Source organism: Cynocephalus volans, chromosome 1 (genome assembly GCF_027409185.1).
Source record: "Cynocephalus volans isolate mCynVol1 chromosome 1, mCynVol1.pri, whole genome shotgun sequence".
NCBI lineage: Eukaryota > Metazoa > Chordata > Mammalia > Dermoptera > Cynocephalidae > Cynocephalus > Cynocephalus volans.
Window position 1 is genome coordinate 185,925,719 of NC_084460.1, and position 16,642 is coordinate 185,942,360.

The 16,642-nt window shown below is 32.5% G+C and overlaps 1 protein-coding gene across 1 annotated transcript in view; it reads right to left on the bottom strand.

Moving 5' to 3' along the window:
* Positions 1-16,642, bottom strand: part of BRWD1 (bromodomain and WD repeat domain containing 1) — a 119,275-nt gene that overhangs the window by 37,824 nt on the left and 64,809 nt on the right. Inside the window, exons 21-27 of the mRNA XM_063078496.1 lie at positions 12,590-12,721; positions 9,731-9,825; positions 7,792-7,981; positions 6,271-6,396; positions 6,064-6,171; positions 3,464-3,588; positions 2,747-2,829 (exon numbers count right to left, since the gene is read on the bottom strand). Of these exons, the coding sequence (XP_062934566.1) occupies positions 2,747-2,829; positions 3,464-3,588; positions 6,064-6,171; positions 6,271-6,396; positions 7,792-7,981; positions 9,731-9,825; positions 12,590-12,721 (859 nt within the window). The remainder of the gene's footprint in view (positions 1-2,746; positions 2,830-3,463; positions 3,589-6,063; positions 6,172-6,270; positions 6,397-7,791; positions 7,982-9,730; positions 9,826-12,589; positions 12,722-16,642) is intronic.

Sequence of the window (16,642 nt, forward strand, 5' to 3'; positions counted from 1 at the left end):
AATATCTTACAACATTGTATGCTATCAATGCATACTTGCTTATAAGTATATTAAATACATATACTTATGAAATACACATTTCCTGAATTAAAAATTACCAATAATTATGATTAAACTTTAATCTATGATTGTTTTAAAGTTGTTACTATATAAATACCACCACATACAACAGAGTATTCTAATTCTTAAGATCACATAATAAAAATCAGGTCTAAATGTAACCTCAAAATAACTTACATAATTATTATTATTATTTAAAGGAATTAAATAAACACCCAAATATCCCACTATCTCAGCATATAACAAAAGCAGGCAAGCAGATCTTAGGCAGGGCTCCTAGACAAACCAAAAACAATGTGGAAAGACAAATTTAACTGACTTCAGTGGTTTTGGGTTATATAAATTTCTAAATGTATTCTACAACTGTATCTAACACTTTGACTAGCAAAATAAACTGCATTTGATCTGTGTTTTACATATATTACAAAAGAAAGAGAAACTGCTATAATAACCTTATCTCTTCCTTCCCATCTACCCCACCATTCTCAAAACAAAACCAAATTAAACAACAAAAAAGTCACCTATCCAGCATTAATGATTTTTTGGTATAGATTAGTAGTTTTCCGAAACAATACAAATCAAAATTAAAGCTACATTTTTACTTCCACGAAAAAGCATTTATATAATACCCAGCAAACAGTCTTAAAGACAGTGTGCTTTAAAGCTTTAAAAAAATAATACCACAACTACTAGTTACATGTTTTGAGGCCTTAATATATTTTCAAATTTATGTAAACATAACTTCCAAAATCACCAGAAACCATAAACCCCTGAAAGAAATCTAATGAGAATATCAAAGCTATATATTTATAATTTGAAATAACTCACATCATGATTTTGTCCAATTCTCTAATATAAATAACCTAATTTAACATAAATATTAATTACAACTGAATATGATCATAATAAATTATTACAGCAACTACTCTAATAAGAAATTAATTTCAGGCCTAATATAAAAACATAGGATTAGAAGAGAGCCAGTCTTTGATACCAAGAATTAACTCTATAGTATTTTTCTTCCCTATCTATATAATACTAGAAGATAATGTCAGTTTAGATAAAAGTATTTTTTCAGTACAAGACCAACACTTTTAATAAAAAGGAACCTTTAAAATCTAATTTTCTCATTATAAAAGTGACTTTATTGTTTTTGCTGGCTGACCATTAAGATTTTCCAAATAAACCTATTTTGGTCTTTCAAGAGTAGGATAAAAATCCACTACAAAAACAGAAACGAGCAACTTCCTATAGTCATACTGCTCAAATTCCAGGCAAAATGGTAAGATTCTATGGGGGAGCGAAAATGAATTAAAGTTTAGTATAAAAGAGCTGGCACAATAATTTCTCAACCACAAAAATAAAACAAAAGAACAATAAATTACAAAGGGCAAGTAGGAATCCATCTCTAGAATTTAGGTGTGGGTAACTAAAAAACTTTTCAATGAACGTGGTGGTAAAAATGAGAGTTTTAAACTTTTACGAATGGGGGTACAAAAATCAAAACAGCAGGGAAATTTTATAGTTCTTTGAGACTTGACTATATGACCCGTTAACTCTCACATATTCCAGCTTTTTTTTTTTTTTTCATTTTTGTGGCTAGATGTTTTGCTTCAAGAAAAATTTCCTCTATCTTTAGTCCCAAAATAATCCTGATTACTTGTATTGGCATTACCATTAAGAACAGTCTACTGACAGCAGCCACATACTCCATGACAATCTTCCATTTCAAATGAAAATGATTAGAGAATTTATCAAAAATTTACCTACTCATAGTGCCTGTAGAAAAAAGCAGCAGAAACCAACCAGCAAGATTAATGAGGTCTTAACATCATTTATGAATGTGTATACCAGAAAACACGACCTAGGTAAAACTTACTATTTCTGATAAGAGACCCAAAATTGATAAAAGCAGAATAAGCTATCCCAGGTGATTAAAGGCAAACTCAACACATGAGCTCCCCAGACAGCATTACATACTGAGCAGTAATATATGTACAACTATGAAACAAATACCACAGGTGATAACTAGAACTACCCGGCCTAATTACATTCATCAATTACACGCTGAGATTAATGACCTACACAAATCTTAAGAAGTGAGCCCTCTTTAAATGGTCACCATGAAAACCACTTTCAAGTAATTTAGCACCTATATTAAGGTCACTTATTTTTTCTACCTACCTACACATCACATGGTTATAAAGCATTAAGAGTACATAAGTTGTTTATTTCTTAAAGGAATGGCTTCCTCAGGTCACCCCATTTAAGTCTAGGTTATTATGATACCAAAGGTAAAATATTTTGGTATACCAGAACATTTTCAGTGTGAAATCTGAAATTACTTTTTAACCTTCTGATCGCTTTATATCCAAGGATAAGTGTGTAAATTATACGAGTGTTGCATTAAAGATAATTACATGTCATATAGTATGTGGAGTCTGAAAGAAAATATTAAGTCTACTCAGTCAACTAGTAAAAATAATGTTTTCCAAACATCATGTACCATAAGAACAGAAGACAAGCTGGTTGGCTAAAAATTCTTCATAGAATCAAAGCCCTAAACACATTTATAGGTCACTAATATTTCTTCCCAAAACTTTTTGTATATACCATAATTAAGTGTCACAACCAAAAAGACCAATGACAGATTAATTTTTAAAGCTATATAAAAAAAAAAACTTACAAGACTGCCAATTCCTCTGTCTTGCTTCATCATAAAACTGACGCAATACAAGAAAGTCAATAACATCTGGCATATCATGATATCTAAACAAAAATTAAAAATTAAAAATTAAGTTCCCTACACAGATTACAGTCTAGAGCAACACTGTCCAAAAGAAATACAATGGAAGCTAATTATGTAATTTTTAAATTTCACCTAGCCATATTTTAAAAAGTGAAAAAAAACTGTGAATTTTAATAGTATATTTTATTTAACCCAACATAATCTAAATATTACTTTAATATGTAATCAATACAAAATAATGAGATATTTTACATTCTTTTTCTTCATATCAAGTATACTTAAAACATTCAATTTGAATCAGCCACATGTCAAATGCTCAACAGCCCCTTGTGGCTACTGGCTACCATACTGAACAACACATGTGTAACAAAGTGTTTACTCTAAAATTTTCTCAAAAACAAAGGTAGAAACAACTTCCCCTACAGGTCTGAACTCTCCACCCATATAAATGGCATGGAAAACCATATAAAGTAGACTGCCCATGCCTAACTGTTGCTGTGACACATCTATTGTTACTTCTGGGGGTTTCCATTCCACATCTTAGGCTGTCCACAGTGTACTACTACTTACCCTGCAGCTAAGTGAGAAGGGCATGGTAGTCAACAAGATAGAAAATCTAAATTTAAATAATTCCATTAAAAAAAAAATACATACCTAATAGAGAAAGATTTATCCATAAGTTTTCCAGTTGCTGGATCTATAAAGGCTAGTTTGAGGCAACAGAGTGTAGGGGGCCCAACTTCATATCGTATTCCAACTATTTTGACTAGTTCTTGATCCTTTAACAGACATTGTTTTAAAAATAAATGGTTAAAATAAATTCCTCAGTACTATAATTCTCCACATATTGCTAAATTAAGTGAACTCACAATTTAGGTTTCCAAACTGCAGACAAGTTTAACTTACCACTAACTACCATAATTTTTTATAATCACTTTTGCTATAGTTAATCTCCACATCTTTTTGAATACAGGCAGTTAATACAGTTTCTAATATAAGGAATATACTCAACTTTATAAAGTCAGTATATTCACTTTATAAAATACACCACAGAAGTATAAGGATGAAAACACAAACCACCAATTAACTCAATATCTAAAAACAACCACCATTAATAAACTGACATATTTCCTTCTGACTTTCTTCTCCACATATACAACAGTTTTATATACATAATTTTGTATTATTCTATCAAAATTTGTACACATTCTGCTTATCCATAAGTATTCTTCAAAAACATGATATTAAATTTCTGCCTAATACATTCAATGAATAATATTTGTTGGGAATCTACCATGTACTATGACCTACTTTAGGCAGGAGGGATAGGACAGTGAACAGGACAAAGTCCCTACCTGGATGGAGTATCCATCAAAATGGATTTGCCATAATCAACCTTCCCCCTAATATGTTTCCTTGATAACAGGAATAGATCACTCATTCATTTATTAATCAAATATGTGATTATTATAATGTACGGCAGTAATAAGTAAAGTTTATTTTCATTATTCACATTAGTTATGTTCTATAAAGTTGCCTAGAACACTAAACCAGTACTAATAGGGGAAATAAAGAGTCAGGTTCCTACAAGACTGGTCACAACACCATAGTCAACTGATGAACACATAATGTGGCTTTATGTGTGTTTCTGTTTAAAGACACCTCATTTAATATATGGTGTTGATTTATTAACACTGAATTCACATACATCATTGCTATAAACTCATACCTGAATGAAACTTGTCTAACACAGGTATTTTTCTCCCTAAAGCACGTAACAGCCTTCCTGCACTGAGGAACATTAGATAGCCTTTCAGTTTAGACAGCAAAGTTACCAACAAAAAGCACTAAAATGGGAAACATGTGGCACTAAACAGATACTGAAAAGGACACCTGTTTGCAGTGTGAGAGCTGCAATAAGAAGACAAAGCATCACACTGTTCAACCTCAACTAGGAACATGCTTATCAGGGAATTCCAATTTTTCACCCCTCTGTTCATGTTCAGGAATGACCTGAAATCTCCCCAAATATTGATTCTGGGGTTACAAATAACTTATAGCAAGTAGGCAATTCACAAATACAGAATCCATAAACAATGAGGACTGACTGTACTTACACAGTATTAAATGAAAAACATAAATAAACCTTCAAATGTATATAAAGCCAAGCTCAAAAAAGAAGAGCCATTAAGTTGAATGACTGTTAAGAACAGCTACCTTTGTTAAAATAATTAGTATTTTTTTTCATTTTCTAAGTCATTAAGTGTATCAAAAATATACAGAAGTATAAAGAATAAAATTAAAATCACTTGTAATGCTATCCCCACAGTAATCACCATTGACATTTTGATGTTTTTCTTTTAGGTGACTATAAATGCCTTTAAAATTTTGCTATCATAAACACAAACAGCATTTCATATCCCCTTTTTCCTCTTAGTAATAAATTGTGAAAATGTATCCATCATTCATTCAACAAATATTTTTAAAAGCCTCAATTACAGGGTGGGCTCTACAGAGTAGTCAGCTGTGTAAATGCGCCATGATTTGATTCATTCACTATTGCAGGACAGCTGGGGTTTTCCCCCCAATTTTTTGTTTTTATAAACAGTGAGATGGAACTGCCTTACTCAAATTTATAAGCACTTCTGCTTGTCTCCTAAATTACCAAAAGAAAAATACTGATTTAAAAGGCCTAAGTATTTGTCAGTTTCAATTCCTCTTGTCAAAATACCCCCTAGAAAGCCTAGACCACTTCACACATTCTATCAGCAATTTGAGTAGCTGTTTACAAACCAAAATCTTTGCTACTTCCTAAAATGTGATATTTTAACTTAAAAAAAGTTATAAAATTGATTATGTACTGGGAAGGTAAATTATTTCCTGATTTTATTATGTGTGAAATTAAACTTTTCCTCCACTTCATTTTTTTTTCTCTTGAATACCTGCATTTCTTCTTTTGAAAATCTGTCTTCAGCATAAACATTTTTAAGATTAGTAATATATATCACCAAGCTGCCTTCCTGAAAGACTCTAAGTTGTCGTGTTTAACATTTGATATACCAATCAGCATTATACATATTCTGCTCATTGACAAATAAGCCATCCCATTAGACCTTAAAGCCTGGCAGATAATAGCAGAAATGTTTTTAATTTGGAAGGAGAGTAATACAATATGTTTCCATAAGGGTTCTTAATGGAGTTATAAATAACTTAACTATGTGCTCATGTTTAATGATTTAGTAATATCATCCTACCCTAAGATCCATTTTTCTCCATGGCTCCTTGTTAGGGTTCAGTTCATAAATGTTATTTCTTCTGACAGCTTCAATATAAGCTTCATGACCCTGTCGAAAATATATTACCTACAAAAAGGAAGCATAAATTTAAAAACAGAAAATTAGACAACAATATAAATTTTGTTTTCTATTCCATATTCATGATTTAAATTTTAGTGTTCTCACCTCATCACCCATTTGAGGAACAAAAGGAGATTTTCTAAGTGTGGTGTCAGTTATCCAAACTGGAGGATGAAATTCATATAAATGCTCCATATTTGCAAGTTCTGCTGGAGTCATCCTCTGCAAATTCTGCCAAGGGGAAAAGAACAAAGTTTGGTAGAACAGAATGGGCCAAAATGCCAGTTTGATTGAAAAACAAAAGAAACATCACCATTCAAAATGACTATGTTTTGGCGTGTTCATCTAATAATTAGTTTTTAAACAGTATACATAGTTGGTTTCTTAACGTACATAGGAATATATCATTTCTAAAAGCATTGTAGATCTATCTAGCACTTTCCATGCATCATCTCTTGAATTTTTAATAGATTCCCTCACGGCACTTTACATCTCATTGTTGGGAGCTAATTTCCAATCCATATATCCTCTTCTACACACAGCCCATTCTGCCAAGACTCCAGTCTGAATGTGACCACAGGCTAATCATCACAAGGAATCTCCTCTTAATTTGAGGTTTTAAGACTGGCGATATTAAAATATGACCACAAATTCCTTGATACTCTTACTCTCCTCAATAGGTAGAAGTCTCCTCCTCTTGAATGTGGGCTGAACTTAGTGACTCACTCCTAACAAATATAATAAAGCAGAAGAGACAACGTGCAACTTCTAAGACTAAGTCCGAAGAAGCATTCAAGTCTTACCCCTTGCTTAACTCTGTTGGATCACTCACTCTGGGGAAAGTCAGCTACCATGTCATGAGGACATTCAAGCAGTCAGCCCTAAGAAGAAGCACATGTGGCTTCGAACTTAGCCAACAGGTACATGAATATGCTTGGGAAGAATATCATCCAGCCCCAATCAAGCCCTCAGATCACTGAAACCCTAGCCAATATGATAGCATCCTCATGAGTCAAAAATCACCCCACTAATCCCAAATTCCTAATCTACTAAAACATAAAATAATAAATGTCTGTTCCTACCAACACCTAAGTTTTAGGGTGATTTGTTACACAGCAACAGATAAAACAAAGACTTAACATCTTTAAATAAGGACTGCTTGCATGAGATAAGCATGTACGGTGTATATATAATAAATAGGGATAATTATAATCAAGAGAAAAGTATGAAGATAGAACATGTAAAATGAAAACAGTAAACATGGCAATAACAGATACAAAAAAACACCATAAAATACCTTGAAGTCTATTTTTGGTCTTGAAACCAACAGAAGAAAATAAGTGTTACAGGTGGGATTACAAGCAAAATAGAGCTTTCCCTTTGAGTTTCAGGTCTGGAAATGTGTAATTATCAAACCCCCTACTCAGAACAGTGGAGATGGAGAAGTGTTAATAACAAAGTAGCTTCTCCCAAAATAAGTTTACTTTTTACATTTGACTCCTGCTGATGTAACACTAATAAAGAAATAAAAGCTCCAATTTCTCAAAGATTTCTAGTTATTAAACATTGAAAAGACACCTACAGAAGTGTAGATACGTGTTATTTTTAAAGACATACTTTTATTACCTCTTTCTTAGGCTTACTTCCTTTCTTTCTCTTTCGTCTTCTTTTTGGAGGAGATAAATTCTCAGTAGACATTTCATCCTCTGAACTACTACAAAATCGGGTAATTCGTCGACGACATGACATTCGTAGAGGAGGCTGTAAGTTGATTCCTGCATCAGCTGTCCAGTCAGAATATCTAGATGAAGAGTCACTAGAAACGGAGAATGTTTTAGCTATATGAAACCAGAATCTAAGAACAAATAGCAAATTAATCATATAACCTTTAGGAGAGAAAGGAGGAAAAGGGAAGAGAAGGTCACAAGAAGATTTAACTTTAACATCCTGTCCTGATTACCAACAAAAATTGAAATGGTCAACGATCACGACAAAGATGGAGAGGAAAAAAGAAACCTTCACTGACAACAGAAATTAGGAAAGGATATAAGCCTGAGAATTTTTTAAAGTATACTATTGATGAGGTCTAATCGAAGACAACATCTATAGCCAACTAACAATTCTCCTGTCAAAAAGCAAAGTGCAGAGTTATGGAAACAGTAGATACCATACAAAACCCTAAGAGTAGCTCCACCACCACCAACCACATTGGAAGAGGCTAAGGTACAGACTAGGAATTTTCACTGGAATCAGAAGCCATCAATATATATCTTTCCCAAGAAAACCAAGGGAAGGATAGCCACACCAAACAGAAAGCTATACATAGTCCGTTTCCTCCCCAGAAAGGGACTCTCCCTGATGAGAGAAATCCAAGAAAGGGACGTCGTGGCCACACCCTGAAGCAAAAAGAGTCTAAGAGGAAACTAATCAAGAAAACCAGCTCCTGGCTCACCATTAGCTTCACCAAACCCAGAAAAGCATGATAAAGGTCTCTACTGGGGCTATCCTTGGCCCAGTCTCCACCACACACCTCTCAATCTCTATAAAACATACAAAAATACATTCCTAAAAATTATTATAAAAAGAGCTATTTATAAAAATTATAACAGCCATCTCCTGTATTAATAAAATTCAAAAATAGTTAACTAAAAGATAATAGTTTAGATAATACTTAATTAAAAGAAAGTAGAATCATGGTTGCCGGGGCTGGGGATAGAGTGGAGTGGAAAATTGTTGTTTAATGGGTATAGAGTTTCCAAGATGAATAGGATTCTGAAGACTGGCTGCACAACAAAGTAAATGTACTTATACTACTTAACTGTACACATAAAAATAATTAAGATGACTTTTTTATGTTATGTTTATTTCATCACAATTTAAATTTTTAAAAATATGATGAATAATATGCCTATGTTCTTTAAAAAAAAAAGTCACTCTAGCTCCTAATCATAGTGGAGCAAAAGAAACAACAAAAGCAGCAGAAAGTAAATAATAACAGTGATTTGGACCAAGATAGTACCAATGAAAACAGATGGTGGTTTGAGCGATATTTAGGAGTGAGAATTTTCTAAACATGGTTATAGATAGATTGTATAGAGAAAAGGAGAGGGATTAAAGTCTAGGTTTCCAACTTGAGCATGTGGCAAGATGAAAGTGACATCTACCAACATGAGAAACAGAACCTGACATTCTGGTTTCATGAAATTTGTATCCTAAAACTAAAGAAAGTGTAACAGAAGCAATAATAATAAATATACTGATGATTTTACCACACCTACTTTACATACCGTTCTTTTTAAATACAGCCTAAGACTAAATTGATATGTTTAGTATGCATCTGCAACACTACTGGGGTCAGATGCTTACAGTCAACTAAAAATCCCTAAAATATTTCCACAGGAACAGCTGTTAACCCAGTTTTCTTTTCCCTTTAAATGTATTAAAAACTCAGTGGTTATTTGTTCCATAGCTGCAAACTCTTGCTTCTTGAAGGTCATTCAAGTATAGTTCCATCCAAGACTATAATTAAAATGCTTATAAGATCAAAACAATTAAAAACAGATACCTTGAACTTTCACTGTAACTTTCACTTTTTCTATCACTTTTCCATTCATCTTCTTCAGAAGAACAAGAACCTTCGCTTTGATCACAGGAAGTCTCCTAATTTGTGAGGGAGGAGGGGAAAAAATCTTGATCCCTGAAGTTAAATAACACATGTCAAGACAACTGCTTATAGTCATCCCAATCATAAGATTAAACCATCTACAAAATAAGGATGATGATCAGTTAATAAAAATATAACTAGATAAATTTAAAACAAAAACTAAACCTCTTTACTACAAGCCTTTTCTTACCAAAGAATACAGCAAAAGAAAGTATTTGTGAGATTTAACACCACCACCACCATCAAAGAAAGTGATACAATAGGCCATCCTCTGAGTGGAGTTAGTGAAAGGTCAGTGTCAATGTTCTCAGTGTTTTGAACTTCTGCTGTTCTGACAGGTGTGCAGTGGTACCTGATTGTTTCACTTTTCAATTCCCTAAGACATATGATGGTGAGCATCTTTTCATATAGTTATTTGCCATCTGACTATCTCCTTTGGTGAGATAATGTTAGATCTTTTGCCCATTTTTAAATTGTTTTCTTATTGCTGAGTTTTAAAAGTTACTTGTGTATAAGTCCTTTATCAGATATAAGTTTTGAAAATATGTTCTCCCAGTTTGTGGCTAATCTTTTCATTCTATTAAAAGTATCTTTCCCAGAGCAGTTTTTAATTTCAGTGTAGTCCAAACTATCAATTTTTTCCTTTGTGATCATGCTTTTGGTGTTGTATCTAAAAAGTCATTGAGCCCTTAAGGACACACAGATTTTGTCCTTTGTTGTCTTCTAGAAGTTTTATAGTTTTGCATTTACACTTACATTAAGTTTCTGATCCATTTTAAGTTAATTTTTATGAAAGGCTGAAGTCTAGACTGTTTTGAATGAGGATGTCCAGCTACTCCAATACAATTCGTTGAAAAGACTATGCTTTGTCCATTGAGTTGTCTTTGCTCCTTTGCCAAAGATCAGTTTACTGTATTTCTGTCTACTTCTGGACTTGCTATGTTATTCCACTGATCTATTTCTCTATTCTTTCACCAGTACCACTGTCTAGTAAACCGTAGATCTACAGTTTAGTCTTAATGCCAGGTAGTGTCAGTCCTTCAACTTTGTTCTTCAGTATTATGATGGCTATACTGAGTCTTTTTCCTCTCCACATAAACTTTAAAAATTAGTTCAGCATCCACAAAATTAACTTTCTGGGATTTTGATTGGTATTGTGTTGAATTTATAAATGATGCTGGAAAGAAATGCCATGTTAGAAAGGATATGGATCAACATGAACTCTCATTCACTGTTGACGGAGAATGCAAAGTGGTACAGTCACTTTGGAAGATAGTTTGTTAGTTTCTTACAAAGCTAAACATAGGTCTATCATATGATCCAGCAATCACACTCCTTAGTATTCACCCAATGAGGTGAAAAATTATGTCCACACAACAACCTGCACACAGATGTTTATCACAACTTTATTCGTAACTGCCAAAACTTCAAAGCAACCAACATGTCCTTCATTAGGTGAAGTGATAAACTATGGTACATCCAGACAACTGATTATTATTCTGTTTTAAAAGAAATGAGCTATCAAGCCACGAGAAGCCACGTAGAAGACTTAAATGCATATTACTAAATGAAAGTAGCCAATCAGAAAATACTACATTCTGAAAATGCTACGTTCTATGTATTCCAACTATATGAAATTCTGGAAAAAGCAAAACTATGGAAACAATAAAAAGATCCGTGATTCCCAAGGGTTAAGGAGAGAGGGGTATAAACAAGTGGAGCAGAGAGGATTTTTAGGCAGTGAAACTATTCTCTATGATACTATAATGGTGAATACATTATACATTTGTCCAACCCCACAGAATGTACAAAACCAAGAACAAACCCTAACAAACAATAAACATTGGGTAGTAATGATGTGCCAATGTAGATTCATCAACTGCAATAAATGTTCCACTCTGGTGCAGGATGTTCATAGTAGAAAAGACTGTGAATGTCCGGGGATAGGGAATATATGGTATATGGGAAATATCTATCTTCTGCTCAATTCTGCTATGAGCCTAGAACTGCTCTGAAAAAGAGGATGTAGAGAAAACAGAACTCTCATATATTACTGGTGGGAACATAAAATGGTTTAACCACTTTGGAAAACAGTCTGGTAAATCCTCCAAAAGTTACACATAGTTACCATATAAGCCAGCAAATCAATTCCTAGGTATATACCCAAAAGAACTGAAAATGTATGTCCAAACAAAAACCTGTACATGAAGGCGCTGGTAAGCAGCCTTATTCCTAACAGCCAAAAAGTGGAAAGAAATAAAATGTGATGTTATCTATATATCACTGGTCAAGAGAAATGAATGAAATATTGATTCATGCTACACATGGATCAGCCTTAGAAACATACTACGTGAAAGAAGCCAGTCACAAAATCCTATTATATGATTCCATTTATATGAAATGTCTAGAAAGAAAGTATATTAGTGGTTGCCAGGAGCTGGGGGAAACAGGGGACATGTGGAGTGACTGAAAATAAGTATAGGGTTTCTTCTGCGGATGATGCAAATTTTTTAAATTAGTAATGATGGCACAACTGTCAATACACTAAAACTACTGATATATATATATATATATATATATATATATATATTGTGTAGATATTTCAACAAAGCTATTAAAAACCTTTTGTTAGAAAAAAATTCAAACTGAAATTTCATCTTAATCTCCACAGAATACTCAAATTTGGGGCAGATTCAAAGTAAAGAATTAAGACAAATTCATTTAAGATTACTGCATATATCTTAAAGTTATCCCACTTACATGTCTTATAGAGCTTGAAGATTCATTTCCAGAAGATAACTGACGCTGGCCAAGATTTCTTCTACCATAATTTGGATATTTACGCCTACATGTCCTCTGCCTAGGCTGTGACACCAAAACTACTGAATCAGACTGAAACATAATAAAACATGTGGATGAAAATCAACACCTAAATAAGGATAACATCAACAAAATGGGCATTCTATCAAGTTCCCAAACGGATTTAAGGCAAAAAAATTAAGGCTTAAAAAGAAAATATTCTTGAATAGATGATATTTTTGCCATATACTGTTAATTCAAGTGTGCTACTTTTACTTTTAAGGTCCTTAGAAGACATGACAAAAGGTACATTAGATCAGCATTTTCCAGACTATGCTGTAAGTTAACTGGTTTACCACGAATGAGGGAAAATAACAATACCCCAAAAAGGATGTCACTTTAAAAAATATCAATGTCAGAAGTGAAAAATATATATCATATAGTATAATGCAGCAACGAACCTTAAGGAATGTACTACTGTCTAAATAGAGAGAGAAATATCTGAAATTATCCTCAAATATTAACCAAAATTATTTTCAAGTTTTAAATTTTTAGATGATTTGTTGTTGTCAGTACTTTACAATTGTTTAAATTTTTTAAATAGTGTATTTTTATTAAAACAAAATAATTAATCTTTCAAAAATCAGCCAAATAAAAAAACTATATTAGTCTTCAATTTTAATGAAGGGATGTCATTCCTCAAATACCAGTCATAAATGAAATTATCCAATGAAACCACATATTCTTCGAACTAATTCACAAATCAATTTTCACACAGGTGCCATCTGTTTGATGAACATTGGTCTGTTTTAGAATTTCAACATTATCCACTGGCTGATCTTAAAATAAACTGTGCTTACCTTTCTTAAGGCAAAAATTCATATTAATGAGTTTCAGGACTGATAATGAATAAAGATGGGCTAAAACATTCCGTAAGAACAAGAAAATCTAGCAAACATACTTTTTAGAAAAATCAGTTTGAAGGTAGTACACACCTAAAATGGCTCTGAACAACTACAGGACCAATAGAAGAAAAAGATTTTTTTTTTTAAACCTTAGAATGTCATTCTAGAAGAGGAAGCTGAAAACTTAAGGAAGTAAGCAAAAAGTTGACAGACTAATCCATTAGTTTAGGCTAACGAAAATTACAATTCAAGCCTCCTATGTATAGGAGAATCCTCCAGGCTTTGGCTATTAGCCCAAAGGCCTATAAACTACACCTATGGGTGAACTACAGTAAAACTACAGAACTAAAGCCAACTCTTGTTTGGATAAGGTAAAATAGGCTTGATAGGGGCCCTAGCAGTCTGTCAGAAGCAAATATAAATATTCTCTGGGGACAAAATACCATCTTATGCTTCAAATCTTCTCTAACACTTATCATTCAATCCAAAAAACAAACAACAAAGATAATATGATTGTAAGAAATGAAAAAAATCAATAGGCAATGGAAACTGGTCCACAGGAAAGCAGGATATTAAAAAAACGAAATTACCAGAACTTGGCTTTTACAATAACTATGGCTGATTTTCAAGGAATTAAAACGATGAGAATTTCAGCAGAAAACTGAAAATTCTCAAAAAGAAAAACCAAATGAAAATTCAGAACCAAAAAATATAGTAACTAAAATTAAGAAATGAATAGGTTTAACAGTAGACTGTGTGTGCACAGCTAAAGAGAACTAATGAACTGAAATACAGATCAGGAAAAAATCTAAAAAAGCAAATAGCCTAAGAAACAAAAGGAAGAGGGAAATGATAAGGAATTATATGAAGTCTAACATACTGTTGTCCCTCAATGTCTGTGGGGAATTAGTTCCAGGACCTCCTCCGATACCAAAATCCACAGATGTGACATAATATATGCATATAACCTATGCATATCTTCCCATATATTTTAAATCATCTCTCTATTAATTATAATACCCAACACAATGTAAATGCTATGTAAATGGTTATAATCTATTGTTTAGGGAACAATGACAAGAAAAAAAAAAATCTGTACATGTTCAGTACAATTTTTTTCGAGTACTATCAATCTAAGGTTTAATTTACAGATGCAGAACCGACAAATACGGAGGACTGACTGTATATGTAACTAGAATCTCAGAAGGAAAAGGGAAAGTAAAAAATGGAAACATATTCTATGTACACACTAGCCAAAAGAATGCTACCAGAGCTACGTTAATAAAAAAGAATTTAAAGAAAAAAGCATTATTAGACATAAAAGGCTCAATTCATTAGAAAAAAGCAAATAACATAGCTTCAAACCATATAAAGGGAAAATTTACAGAACAAGTAGAAATAGTAAAATTTACAAACATAGATATTTGAACACACATCTCACTACTGGTAGCATTACAATCATTTTGAAACTGTGTGGCATTAACTAATAAGGTTAAATATACATATATCTTATGACCCAACAGTTTCACTCCAAGGCATATAACCCCTCCCCCCAAAAAATACACACACAGATATGGATACATGCACAAAATTGTTGACAGCAGTATTATGCCTAATAGTCAAAATACAAAAACAACCTGAATGTCCTTCAAGAGACTGATTTAATAGCAGTATATTTACTATGCAACAATGAAAACAAATGATCTAGAGCTACTCACAACAATAAACATAAATCTCACAAGGTTAACTAATCAAAGCCAGAAACAAAAGATTACATATTGCATGATTCCATTTATACCAGCATTTCTTGACCTTTTCTTCATTATCACCACACTACAGGAAACTATTTAGACTTTTCTTAACTGCTCCCCCATGAAACTTTAATTCCACAGATATACTTCATATGTGTTTATGTTTGGTATACATTCATGTGCTTTGAAGATCTGTGCTAAAAAGATTAAGTTAGGCTTAAGAATTTTTGCCCAATAAAGGGTTAAGAATGATTAAAATTTTTGAGTTAAAAGTAAAATTTAAAATTTTACAGCTATTTACATTTAACTATCTGTTGAATTAACTTTTAAGGTAATTTAGCTAAACGAATTGTAATGTTTCAAATAACATGCAAATTAGAAATTTCTGACTACATAACAGAAATGTAATCAAGTTTTTAAAAATCTTTCAAAGGGAACAAAACAAGAAAGCAAACAAAAAGTAACAGTAATAAGCTGAACTGCTAAAAGGAGAGACAACTATGGTTACTAGTGGCGGGAAAGGAGAGAGGGGAAGAGGGATGGCAAAAAGCTGATCAATGGACACAAAAGTATAACAAAATAGGAAAAGTAAGCCCTATTGGTGTCTAATTGACCCAAAAATCTATAATTAATGTTTTACTACATATAAGCATACAACTAGAAGAAAGGAGATCAAATGTGCACATCACAAATGATTGTTTTGCAACGATGCTTGGGCTAATTACCCTGAATAGATCAACACACATTATATATACATATCGAAACACAGCTTTTTACCCATAAATATGTATAATATGTTTAAGTTTTAAAAAATTGTAAATAAAAATCTCTCAAAACTTATTTTTCCAAAAAAACATTTCAAAAATTAATCTCAATAATTATTTTAGTGAAGTTAAATTTGATTAGAAAAATACCCTAGCACTATAGCCATTAGGTATTCAGAGTGTCAATATTTTTTTTTTTTAGCACTTGACCTAAGGATGGACTGAATCACTTTAAAATATTAACTATTTTTATTTAATTCTCAAAGCTCAAGTCATAAACAAAAGCACTTAGTATCAAGTTTAAACAGGGCCTCCAATGGAATACAATAGGCACGTACATGTGACCTCTTACAATATGACTTCAAGACTGATACAAAAACCCTCCAATCACAATCAGTTTTCACCATAGTTTCTAATACTGATCTTGCACACATTTTGTGTATCTTCACGAACTCAATGTTTGTGCTACTTGTGTGATGCCCAAGAAAATCCAAAGACAGAAATTAAATACTAACAGATAATATTTTGTCAGGTAGAGTTACACAAACCATTTAACATCTAAGATTTTTTTTTTAAATGCATGATTTAGATAAC